Source organism: Mastigoproctus giganteus, chromosome 5, assembly GCF_048544385.1.
Source record: "Mastigoproctus giganteus isolate SK-2022 chromosome 5, ASM4854438v1, whole genome shotgun sequence".
NCBI lineage: Eukaryota > Metazoa > Arthropoda > Arachnida > Uropygi > Thelyphonidae > Mastigoproctus > Mastigoproctus giganteus.
Window position 1 is genome coordinate 115750298 of NC_143579.1, and position 13598 is coordinate 115763895.

Here is a 13598-nt window from a genome sequence, read left to right on the forward strand (position 1 = left end):
AAGAATATTTGCTGATACATCATTGTTATGTTTGTTGTTATTTGGTTTTTAGGAGCATTAGCAACTAAGGCCATATTGTTCCGGGAATATGCGGTGGTCATTCCCTTGACCTTTCCGCATTCTCCGTATTTGGTGGTGACGGGCATGAACCCCGGTCTAATCAAGAAACGTGTGCTCCTTCCCACCTGGCTATGGAGGCACCAATACATCATTGTTAGGGGGATTGGAAAATTGTTTGTTTGTGGGATATGCATACTAATAATTAAATAGTAGCCATAACGAGAGGTGGAATTGCGTTGTTTCTATTTTGACATGCAGTAATCTGAAGGTGGGAGGATTACAAAGCTTGATGAGTGTCCATGCAACTGGCAATTATGTGGGTTTGTAGAGTTACTGAAAACAGCAACAGGCAAACATTTACTTAGTTATATGCTAGGCACCTCCGTAGCCAGGTGGGCAGGAGCAGCAGTGCGTAGCACACACTTCTTGATTAGACCGGGGTTCGAGCCTGTGACCACCAAATACGGAGAATGCGGAAAGGTCAGGGAATGACCATCGCATATCCCGGAGCAATATGGCCTTAGTTGCTAATGCTCCTAAAAAACAAACAACAATAACAGTTATATGCTAATGTTAGTAGTGTAGTAAACAAATTTGATGAGTTTGATGTATTTGTGTTAAGTCATGAATGTGATATTAGTAATGCAGAATTTGAATTGATAATTACATGTACAGAAAGGAAATATGTGATGTGAGATTGGTGCTTTTGGCTAAGAAGTACATAGACTGTAAAACACTACTAGCAGTAGACACAAATTACCAGTGTAATATGGAATCAGACTGGTGTGACATTACCGGCTAAACAAAAATAAGATATTGGGTCCTTTATAGGCCATTTGAGTGTGATAAATGGCTGTACAAAGAAATAGAATCTTATCATGGCAGATTTTAACTTTCTAGATATTGCTTGAAATTTGTGGGTTGGCTGTTCACTCAGTAGCAGAAAATTTGATCTGATGAATGACTGTTTGTTACACCGTGTTGGAGAGGCAAAAGAAACACTTGATCTGGTTATCGGTAGTGATGATTCCTTATGACCTTCAAGTAAAGGAACCTTTAGATGGCAGTGATCATGGTGGGATTTATTCAAAGAAATAACTACTTTAGGGGTAAAGGGAAGGAATTTTTGTTTTTTCAGTAATTATAATGGATTCAGACATTTCTTAAACTGTTTTCAGTGAGTTCAACTGATGATGATAAAAATTTTAATGCCAAAGGGAAAGTGTTCAGAGAGGTAATTATAGATGCCATTAAGTTTGTTTTTTTAATTAACTAAGAGATATTGTTCAAGATTTAGACAAATTGAATGTCACATAAACTAATTAGTTTAGTGGTAGAGAGATAAAATTCATTGGATTATTATCAATTGTCTGGGTCCTACAATAAGTAAAAACTAGTGTGCAGTTAAGCTACTTAGGGAGTCAGGCAGGCTATGCCAGATTATGAAATGTCCACATTGGCCCATGTTATGAATCACATTGGTTTACTGGATGTGAATACCATAACTGTTGATGATCCTGTATAGACTGCTGATAACGAGTAAATATTTTACATGCATGCGTGTACATTTTTAGGATGGTGTTAACAAAAGTTTAATACTTTTTGGTGAGTTGATGATATTTATAATAAAAGTAAAACTGAGCTGGATATCATCATTATTCTCTTTCTTGGTGATTTCCCCCCCCCCCCTCTCTCTCTCTCTCTCAGGGAACCCCAGAATTTTTTTTTTTTTAAGGCTGGTGCAGCAAAAGCCTCAAGCTTCCTTGCACCATATGGCTAATGATGATGATAATAATAAAGTGGGAAAGAAATTATGGTGGGTTATTACATAGCACAGTGTTACGTAATAACCATTTTGCTCTGTGCTGTGTAATAACCATTTTGGGTAAAGCTCCAGAACACGGTGCCCCTTTGAAAATCACGTCGAGAAGAAGAGGGAGGAAAGCAGTGACGTACGGTTCATAACTCCGCCCACTCACTGCATTCCCCCTCTTCTTCTCGACAACTGCACGTGGCGAATGTCATGCGACATAACAGTATGGTGGAGCTGAAAAACAACAAAATTAACGGCAATACAGCAATTTTTTTCGGAGCAGCAGCAGCCAAAATAGTTATACGTAACAATAACACACTAATTCCTTTTTCAAAACGGGTGTGGGGGGAATGAGACGCAGTAAACGACCAATTTTCGGCAAGTAACTCCCGAAGTCCCATAAAAAGGTAACCTAAAAACCTAACCATTTCAATTAAAAACGTAACTCCCATTATATTTTTTTTCTTCGTCCAACGACTGGTTTTTGCTTGAATCCTTCCCGAAGTCATGTAAAAACCTAACCTAAAAACCTAACCATTTTTCACATAAATGAAAGACAATTAAAAACGTAACTCCCATTATATTTTTTTCTCCGTCCAACGACTGGTTTTTGCTTGAATCCTTCCCGAAGTCACGTAAAAACCTAACCATTTTTCACTACATACAAATGAAAGTCGATTAAAAACGTAACTCCCATTCTATTTTTCTTTTTCGTCCAATGACTGGTTTTATCTTGAATCCTTCCCGAAGTCGCGTAAAAACCTAACCTTTTTTTTGATAAACAGAAACGAAAGTCAGTTAATATGTGCAACGAACAATAAAATTGCTTTTTGCATAAGTACAAAATGGCAACATAGAATTTTTTTTTTTGAAAAGATTGCAACGGACACAATACTAGGTTAATGATACGTGAAAATAACACAAATACAAATCAAACTAAATTCACCTCATCAGTGGAACAGGATAACAAGAAGACCATGAGGCAATTATTAGCAAAGCAACAAGTAGCAGCTGAGCACTGTACACAGTAGAAACCAGCATCCAGAAGAAAGAATATGCAATGAATTTCGCATTTAGCGCTCCAGTGACGTTCTTGTGAAACGAAGAGGGGATGCAGTCAGTAGGCGGGGTCACAACCTGTCAGTCACTGCTTTCCCCCTTTCTGATAGCCAATTACAAGGGGGCACCATATATTGGAGTAAGGCCCCATTTTGCTCTGTGCTATGTAATAACTCACCATAATGAATCCAGAGCAGGGCCTCTTTAACTATATGGAAGAGAAATTGCTGAAATAAAGTGAACACTTGGGACTGATGGAATCTATTCAGTTTATTAAAACAAGCTGCAAAAAGAGGCAGGCTAAACATTTACCCATAATAGAGTATCCTTAAATTCTGAAGAATCTGCAGTTTGGAAACGAGCAAATGTACGTGCTGTTCACAAGAGTAGTTCAAAGGGTGAAGTGCGTAGTTACAGATCTGCAAGTGTCAGAAAAATAATGGAGATAATAGTTAAAAAGCAATATAAGAGAATCATATGGAATGGAGCCATAAAGTCAAAGGGGATTAGAAAATCTCATGTACTTACTTGTGCTCAAAATATTATTGTGCTTATGTGCATACCCATGGGTTCTAAACAGTCTGTCTAGTGACGGACAAAAGCCTGAAAGGGCCAAGAAAGTGGTGACTTTGAACGAGAAACTGCAGATTCTAGATAAATGTCGAGAAGGGCTCACATTTGTGGCCATAGGCTGCATGTTTGGCATCAGCGAAAGCACCGATACACAAGGAAACAAGAAACAGATCAGAGAGGCAGTGAAAACTGGTGGAATTATTACTGCTAAATATGCAGCTTATGTACGTGATAAAGTGATGTTAAAAATGGAGATTGGGTTCATTTGTATCGAAGATCAGCACGAGAAAAACTTGCCTGTGAACATTAGTATAATTTATGCTAAGGCCCTCGTTCTTTACAACAGATTTAAGAAACCCCCTGTAGCAGAAATTATACTAATGTTCGCAGGCAAGTTTTTCTTGTGCTGATCTTCGATACAAATGAACCCAATCTCCATTTCTAACATCACCAGCAGCACCGCGAAAACCACTTACTTTTATCTACAGCAAAATCTGGTTCCAGAAATTCAAGAGGGTTATTCCCTATGTAATGTAAAGATTACGGGCGAGTCTGTGTGTCAGCTGATCATGAGGCTGTTACCTTGCGCAACTCAAAAAGCTCATCGAGGAGAACAGATATAAACTTGAACAGGTTTTCAATACTGACAAGATGGCATTATTCTGGAAGAAGATACCCCAGCACACCTATATAGCCGTCAAAGAGAAGAAGACCCCAGGATTCAAGGCCACATGAGATCAGGTTACGCTGCTAGCTTGCAGCAATACAGCAGGCCACATGACAAAGTCTGGCCTAATTTTCCACGTGCAGAATCCAAGAGCTCTTAGAGGATTTCGAGGACTTGGAGGAGGAGGACATCAACCATTTAATTGATAGACAAGTAACAACACTAATGGATGATGAATTTGAAGAGCTTTTTTGTTCCAACTGAGGACAAGGTTGAGGAAGAACCATGCCAAGAAAAGTTCGACTTGGAAAACATAGCACTGGCAATGAGTGACACCAAAAGCCTAGCGGGCTTCTTCTATGAATGCGATGACATGATTGGTGCAATGAAGTTCAAGGAAAGCCTCAACAATATTTTAACACCATACACAACCATTGTCAGTGAGTTCAAACATAAGAAGCAGCAGCTTCCCATCACAATGTTCCTGAAAAGGACAACTTCTACATCGATGCCTAAAACTCCTTGTACCCCCGAACCGGAAGTCTCGACATCAGCCCACCCTACTTCTTCTCCAGCCTCTGTGACACCTACTACTGAGGAGTACCGAATTCTGTGGTGAATACCCGTGCATGCCTTGTTCTTACCTGTGTAATAAAATTTTGATACAGCATTTTCAAAACATGGGTCTAAAATTTTACTCGTTGAAAAACACAATCAAAACCTTTTAAACACATTTAAATATTTTCCTGTTAATTGTAATGGTTAATGGTTGCATAAATGTTTAGGCATACATAGAAAACATCTGGGGCTATTTGGGTGAGAGTACAGATGTTTTTGCGGGAAGTGTTGACACGTAACCCTCGTGAATATGGAAACCTGACTGTATTGTCAAGGGTAAAGGGATTCTTCATTTGTAAAAATGACCGGAATGATCTCGTACAGCTTTTAAATGGTATTCAGTGAGAATAACTGATATTACCAACTGGAAATTGTAAATGGGAATTTGTTATCAAGGCATTCAGAAGTAATCATAGAAGCTGTAAATATAACAAGCAACATTGCAAGGGTGATTTGCAAGAGATTGACACTTTGTGCTTACAAAGTGCAAATGGCACATCCGTAGCCAGGTGGGAAGGAGCAGCAGTGCGTAGCACACGCTTCTTGATTAGACCGGGGTTCGAGCCCATCACCACCAAATACGGAGCATGCGGAAAGGTCAGGGAATGACCACTGCACTGGAGCAATATGGCCTTGGTTGCTAATGCTCCTAAAAACCAAATAACAACAACAAAGTGCAAATGGTCCAGGAAATTAAGCCTCACAACAAACCACAATAAGATTAAACCTCCGTCCACATTGTCAACTGTATAGATGAAGATGAGCACTTTCTGGAAAATGTCACTTGTCTGGTAAAGTTAACATTCACAACCGTTGCATATGGCTATTTGAAAATCCCCACTCAGTTTATGAACACAAATCTAATACTCCCAGGTAAACATATGGTGTACAGGTAGTTCTCAACTTTACGAGTTAATTCGTTCCTAGCGCGCGCTCTCATAAAGTGAGAATTTATTTTCCCATAGACATAAGGTTAAAAATAGGGGTTACGTTCTCAACAATTAAATTAGTTAGCTAATTAGTTTGTTTAAATAATGGTTGATTTATCAAAAGAAATGAAAACGTAGCCTGTAAAATCAAGCAAATTGTAATAATAGAGAAATTATATAAGACTTACAAATGTAAAAGAATGCTTATTCTTCATCATCATCGACTAAATGCACACTCGTTAATCACTCATTATTGGCTCTGCACTCGTTGGTTTGTGGCACAAGGAGTCGTCGTCTTCAAAAATGCTTCAATAAGCGTTTATTTCCAAGATAATCTCTTTTAATTTTAAATTTCACGATTGCATGCATAAGCATTTTTTAACGGCACACACAAATTGCAACTAACACGATTCACGTGGAGTTACAAGTTTACGAAGCTTTAAAAAAAGAAGATTCTGAAAATTTATTTATGTTCTTTATACGATTGAAGATTGATTGAAGTAAAGGGGAAACAGATTTTATCATAATAACTTAAGAAACCCACAATTCCAGCTATCGGTATTTTTGCAAATGCAAGAAGATCGAGTTTACTACCTGTTTATAATTGCTGGCAGTTATGATCGTGACCTCCAGAAATGTGCTTTAGAAAAATATCACAAAGGCGTTTAAAATTGAATCTTAGATTCTTATAATGAAACATATGATAACGATGAAAGTGTAGTGCATTTTAATGATTTGAATTGGTAACTAAGTCAATTTACAAACCATGCTCACAACCTTTTTTATGGCCTTAAGGTCACGCTCGTGATGTTGAATAATAGAATAAAATCATCTGCATGTGTGTAATATTCGTGCACATGCAAGAACACACATGCATATATTTTTAAAATTTTTTGATTTATTTTTATTATTTTTTATATAGTCCCTCTTGCCACATTTCTTCTTGCCTTTCTTGTCTGTCTAAAATTTAGTTTATTCTATGTATCTAAAAATACTGTTTTAAAATTGATTATAGAGGTCACTAGTCAACTTTTTTTTTCATAGCTCTCTGTCACGTTAGTTGCTGTATTATATAATAGATTTTTCCCTATTTGTTACTGCTTTGATTGCAGCTATTGTATTGACTTCTTGTATTTTCGCATCACCATTTTCAGGTATAAATTTTTTACCTTCCAGCTTTCTTTTATACTAGTTTTGATTTTATCTTAATGGTATTTTCATTATAAAAACTGCGTAGGGACTACCTTGTCCATACTTTGTAAGAGATACATTTATTTACATTTATATTTATAAATTTTCTCTTGCACAGCTATGGGCAAGTTTGGAAACAGTCCTTTGATGCATGGTCAGGTGTAGTCCCCCGATGAAACACCTGATCATGTATCAATATTCACTTTTGCCAACATCAGGTTTTATTTTTATTAATTGCATATTTGCTTTTCCTCCCCGATTTCAAGTATTTAGCAAAATTTTTCAAGCCTTTATCTGATGTAGGCTGCCATTACCTTCTTTTGACATTTTGGTGTAATTTTTATTTTAAAGGTTACTACGCTTTGCTCATATTTTGGTTATCTTCTTTTTTTGGTTTTTGGCCTTAGGCTTTCCGTGTGTTTCAAACTGCCATCTTCTTTATTTTTATTTGTCATATTTATTATAATATGCATATATTTTACATTTGCAGCCATTGCTGCTGCTTTGCGTGCTTCGGTGCATTTGCTGTATCCAGTTTATTTAACTTCCCGATGTTTTATCTGTTTTTACTCTTTAATATAATTGTGTGTGTGGGGCCTTTATAATCATCCTGTATATTCATTGATGTCAAACATAATACAGTTTGAGTCTGTTTATTGAGTTATGAGGAAGAGTTTAAGATCATATTCAGCACATTAATTTTCTCAAAACATTTTCCACTTAATGTGTTATTACAAAAGGAGAAAGCTGGCATATACTTTTCAGATTTATAATATTATTGTTCTCAACTACAGAGATAATTTGGTTATAAACCTAAAAGAAAATTTACTATTTTAAACTTGAAGTTTTCATTTTCCAGGTAAGGCACTCTTGCATCTTTTTTTTCCCAAGTTTCTCTCTCTCTCTCTCTCTCTCTCTCTCTCTATATATATATATATATATATATATCAGTAGTGTGGAACTTCATATCTCTTGTTCACGCTGGTTGTCTAGTGCTAGTTTGTGTATTCCTTGTGCTAAAACGACAATGTAAAATTAAGTATTGTATTATGAATTGACTACCACTTTTGGCTAACCAAATTGTGAGCCCCCAGATATTTGGGAATATGCTCATGGCTGACTGTGGTTCATTTGCCTGCATAGTAGGTTGAGCTTATATTTGAAGTTTTATTTGTTATATGAGAAAATATTGCCATTCACATAGCCAATATAAAGCATAAATTTATCTAAAGAGAATAATAACACAAATAATTGTATACTTTTAAAAACATTTTATGTTATTGTTTGTGAAGTAATTTTGTAAATTAATAATGAAATCGCCTTTAACCCTTTTATCAGGTTTAAAACATTTTAATGCATACTTTATATATGCATTAAAATCAAGCTTTATATATGCATTAAAATAGGTTAATCAAGCTTATTGGCAAAGCTCCAGTTATGGTCTTCATGAAGGGTGCTCCTGATTTCCCTCAATGTGGTTTCAGCAGAACTCTAATAGGCATTTTGAATGAAACTAAGTAAGTGGGAATAATTATCATTTAAGAAAAATTAGTGTATATTTTGTGACACAGTTTGCATTACTTAGAGAAATATAAAATGTAACCTTTGTAAATATAAATTTACAGAACTGTACAGAAAAATTTCATTGTGACCTGAGTAACCAAATCAAGTTTCATTTGAAGCTTTCAATTTTTTTTTGATCCTGTGAATGTACTGCTGAAACTGCAGCAAATAATTTTTGTTTGAGAAAGTTTTTTTTAATGTTTCTTTAATTTTCAGCCATTAATTGATTGTTTTTTATTTATTTTTGCTTGCATACATTAGCAACAGTTCCTTTTAAACAAAAATACTTGCTGTAGTTTCAGAAGTATGTTTACATAGTAAAAAAGTGTTTAATCTTAATTTCATCATTTTTCAATAATACCACGTGTTTTGTGTCACATTTCTTTGCTTTATCCTTTCTGATTATTTTGAGCTTGTCAACATTAAGTATGCACAGAACACTCAGTTCAGTTTAACAGTTCAGCTCAAAACAGCATCGAAACCAGTAAACACTTTGCCAGCCTTTTTTTTTTTTTTTCAAATGGTACAAAATTTGGGTGGCAGCAATAAAGTCTGACGTAGTCAAAAATAAATGGGATCTTCGATATAGATTTATTATATTTAATAATATGTAGAAATCTAAGAAGTATTTCTTTAATTAATCACCTCTAGCAGGTGATTAATTAAAGACATTGCCATTGACAGAATTGACAAAATTCTGTCAATGTCCATACCACCATTGAAAACAATTCTGCAGTCTGTTTTATTCATTACTTCCACACACCAGAAACATTGATCCTTCATTACTACTTTCATTTTTAGGAAGAGAAAGGTTTTGCCAGATATTTTTTAAAAATGAAGTGACCAGTGCACTGGCCCCAAGTGCCAAGAATTTCCTAGTGACTGAGTGATTTCCAGTGCAGTTGATAAAGCAATCTCTATAGAGTAGTATTCTGTATCCTTGAAAAGCATTTGAAATGAAATCTCTCTAACAAAAGCCTAAAGGAAAAGTAAACACAGGCATAAGAAGGAAAACCACTTTCTATTTAATTTTTATGTTGTTTAGCACACTGATACACCACTCTCCAACTGCTTGGTCACTAGGTGGCACCGTTCCTGCCTTCACATGGTGGGGATGGAAACCTGGGGGGAAAGTCTCCTTTCCCAGGGCTAAAAGGAGCAACCATGGATAATGTAGCAGTCCAGTAACTAGTTAGGTCCTCCATGAGGACCTAACTAGTTCTTCTGTCAAGTGTTCTTCTATCAAGGACAGGCAATGCACAATTGCACCTCTTTTCATATTACACTATCAGTGATCAACCTATAAGAAATTTGGCTTCATTTCTCACTGAGAAACGTTTTATAAATATAACAAATTAACTTAAAATGGTGAGATGATTGAAATGAGATGATCGTCTAGTAAAAATATCCAGCCAACATGACTCTGAAAAACTGCTTGTTCTTGGCAGAGTCCTATAATGGTCACCCCACGTGTAGCATTAAACACCTCTAAAGAAGAAATATCGGAGTTGGAATTTATGTAATATATGAGATAAGGAATAAAACTAGAATTGAGTGATCAAAGTGTATTACAAACAAAGAAAATTATCACAAAATTAGATGAGTTTCTTGTTTAGTGTAATACTCACCTTTAATTTACCTAGTCCACCAGAGACTGTAAAGTTGGTTTTCTAAATCAGTGGTGGTTGCTAACTGGTGTGCTATTAGCATATGATGCAAGAAAGAAAGCTTATGCAGCATCAGGAAAAAAAAAAAAAAAAAAAAACCTCCCATTTCACTCCAAATGCTAGTTCTGCTCAGCCTTAAATTTATTTAAGCTATCAATTTCCACAACAAGAGATGGAAGTCTGTTCCAGCAATCAATTATCCAGCAAATTTCTGCACATCTATTCTATGACTGTCTTTCCTCAGTTTGAATCTGTGCCCCCTCAGATTCTTAATTTGAGAAAGAGGAAGAATTCCATTAGCATTCAGCTTGCTCAACCCTTTCACGGCCTTGTACACCTCAATCAGATCACCTTGAATGTGCCTAGTCTCCAGGCACTGCAATTTGCAGAACTTAAGCCTCTCTTGGTAAGAGCACCCCTTCGTTCCCCTCACCAATCTTGTTACCCTCCTTTGTACTCTCTCTAGCAGCTTTACATCCTTCCTAAAATGAGGCCTCCAGACCTGTACACAGTATTCAAGGTGGGACCTGACCATTGCCTTTGTACAGTGGTATAATCACCTCCTTGTCGCTGCTTGTAAAATTCCTTTATATCATTGACAAGTGCAGATGGAATGCTCTGGCAGCCCATTTGCATTGCTCAGTGAACTTCATATCTGACTACACAATTACTCCCAGGTCTTTTTCACTCTCTTCACTTCCCTGAGTGTAGTACCACACAATTGGTAGGTTTCTCTTTGGTTATTGCTACCCATATGCAGTACTTTGCATTTGTCAATGTTGCCAAATGCAAAGTAGTGCATATGGGTGCTTCAGTTGCCACTTCTCAGCCCATTTGCCCAACTTATCTAGATCCAGTTGCAGTAGCATACTGTCTTTACTGTCATTAACAACCATGCCAACCTTTGTATCAACTGCAAACTTGGACATTAATACTGATATACCCTCATCAATATCATTAATAAATATACAAAACAATGGGCCCAGCACCGAACCCTGGAGAACTCGACTAATAATATTAGTCCACAAAGAGCAGTGTCCATTAATTATCACTCTCTGCCATCTCCCACTCAACCATCCCTTTATCCATTGTAGCAACTTGCCCTTAATGCAATACCGCTCCAATTTGTACAGCAGTCTTCCATGTGCAACGGTATCAAAAGCTTTTCTGAAATCCAAGTATATATTATCAAAATTATTTTTGGCATTCAGTTCCTTTGTGACCACATCATGATATCCAGTCAAATTGGCCAGACAACTCCTCCCCCCCCCCCTTTAACAAACCCATGCTGTGCTTAACAACTACTGCAGTCTAGATGATCCTGCAATGCTTCTTTAACCAGTGACTCCATTATTTTACCAGGAACAGAAGTTAAGCTAACAGGTCTATAGTTACTTGTGTCGCCTTTTGTGAACCCCCTTTGTGAATTGGGGATACATTTGCACATCTATAGTCCGTAGGGACTTCCTCTGAATCCAAGGATGCTCTCTTAATTATGGATAAGGGTCTGCTTACTTCCTTTGCTGCCTCCTTTAATATAACTGGATAGATCCTATCCACCCCAGGTGCCTTTCTTTTTTATGTTCAGTTTCAACAATTTCTCCTCCAATTTGCTCTCAGTTATTACTAAATCATTTAGCTCCCTGCTCGAGTTTGATAAGCTTCTAGCTTCCACTTCCCTACAGCCTTCCTCATCCTAAATACTCATTCAGTTTGCCAGCTGTCATCAACAGTCAAACCATCGATATTAAGTGGACCAATCTGATTCATTCCCTTCCTTCTAGAGTTTATATAAGTAAAGAAGTCGTTGCTGTTTTTCTTAGCATCCTTTGTCAAAGATTTCTCATAATCTGCCTTCGCTTGCCTAAAGTCTTTTGTGACTTGATTACAGACAAACTTATATGTGCCATGGGGGTCTGTGTTGCCTGATAATTTATATGCATCCCATGCATTTTTCTTCTCTGCCACGAGTCTCATTAGTTGATGTGACATTCATTAGGGCCTAAACCTTGAACAGTTTTTAATCGATACAAAAAGCCTAGTAGCATCCACGATTAATTCCTTGAATGCTTCCAATTTAGAATTTGCTGTTGATAACATCATCAGTTTGTCATTCTGTACAGAATTTAAAAACTGTCTGAGACCAGTGTAGTCACTTTTATGAAAGCAAAGTCCTTGCTCTCAGTTATTACTAAATCATTTAGCTCCCTGCTCGAGTTCCCTTTACGATTGATGGTAGTTACACCTTTAAGTAAATCCCACATCAGTACACCATGATCACTGCCACCCAGTGGTTCATTTATCTGCAGATTCTTAATGCAATAATAATTACTGCTGATTATCAGATCGAGTATTACTCCCTCTGGTTGTGTGTCAAACAATCATCCAATAAATCCACAAAAGTATTGCTAGTGTGTGAGTGACCAAACCTCAAGTTCCAGTCAATGTCTGGAAAGTTAAAATCCCCCATTATAAGACATTCTGATTTATTGGCCCACTCTATTTCTCTGCCCAATTGCTCATTGTACTCATCAGTTTCATTAGGCCTATAACACACACCTACTCTCAGTTTCCCTTTCCCAGTGTTTGTCACTCTAAACAGACTCAACATTGGTGGAAAATGCAATGTCAATTGGATGCACTTCCTTAGATTTTGTGTTTCTTAACTAACAGCATAACCCCTCCTCCCTTCCTGTCATGTCTATCCTTTCTGTACACATTGTACTCTGCAAATTCCAATTCTGCACTGCTTATATCTGTGTGACACCACATCTCTGATATCCCAACAATATCTGCCTTTGATGCCTTGACCATCCCTTCAAACCTATCAAATTTATTAACTATACTTCTAGCATTGGTGTACATGCAAATATACACACACCTGTTCAGTTACCTTAATACACAGCACATGTATTTATTTGTTCCACTGTGACTCCCAGTGGCGCCTCCGTAGCCAGGTGGGCAGGAGCGGCAGTGCGTAGCACACGCTTCTTGATAAGACCGTGGTTCGAGCCCGTGACCCCCAAATACGGAGGATGCGGAAAGGTCAGGGAATGACCACCGCATATCCCCGGAGCAATATGGCCTTAGTTGCTAATGCTCCTAAAAACCAAATAACAAACAATGACTCACAGCAGTCCTGGAAATCTCCATTGCCTTGCTTTTCAGGCTGCTCTAATAGAAGCCGTGCAAGAATCACTTTTGCCAATGCCTGCGGCCATTGTTAACCTTTTAGTCTGTGCCCCCCCAAGCTAGCAGTTTTCTGATCCACCTAACACTGTCTTGATAGCATCAGCAAATATCCTTGCACCCTTTCTATTTAAGTGTATCCCATCCCTGTAGAAGCAATCTCTCCAATTAATAAGCACATACCATTCCGGAAAAAAATTCTATCCCACGATACTTGCACAATCACTCCAGGGCTGAATTGATTGACAGGGCTCTCATCATATACTCCC

General features: G+C 37.2%; 1 protein-coding gene across 1 annotated transcript in view; it reads left to right on the top strand.

Annotated features, from left to right (window-relative positions):
- Grx3 (Glutaredoxin 3) overlaps positions 1 to 13598 on the top strand; it is a 238271-nt gene that overhangs the window by 188831 nt on the left and 35842 nt on the right. Inside the window, exon 8 of the mRNA XM_090373419.1 lies at positions 8317 to 8427. Coding sequence (XP_090229545.1) covers positions 8317 to 8427 — 111 coding nt within the window. The remainder of the gene's footprint in view (positions 1 to 8316; positions 8428 to 13598) is intronic.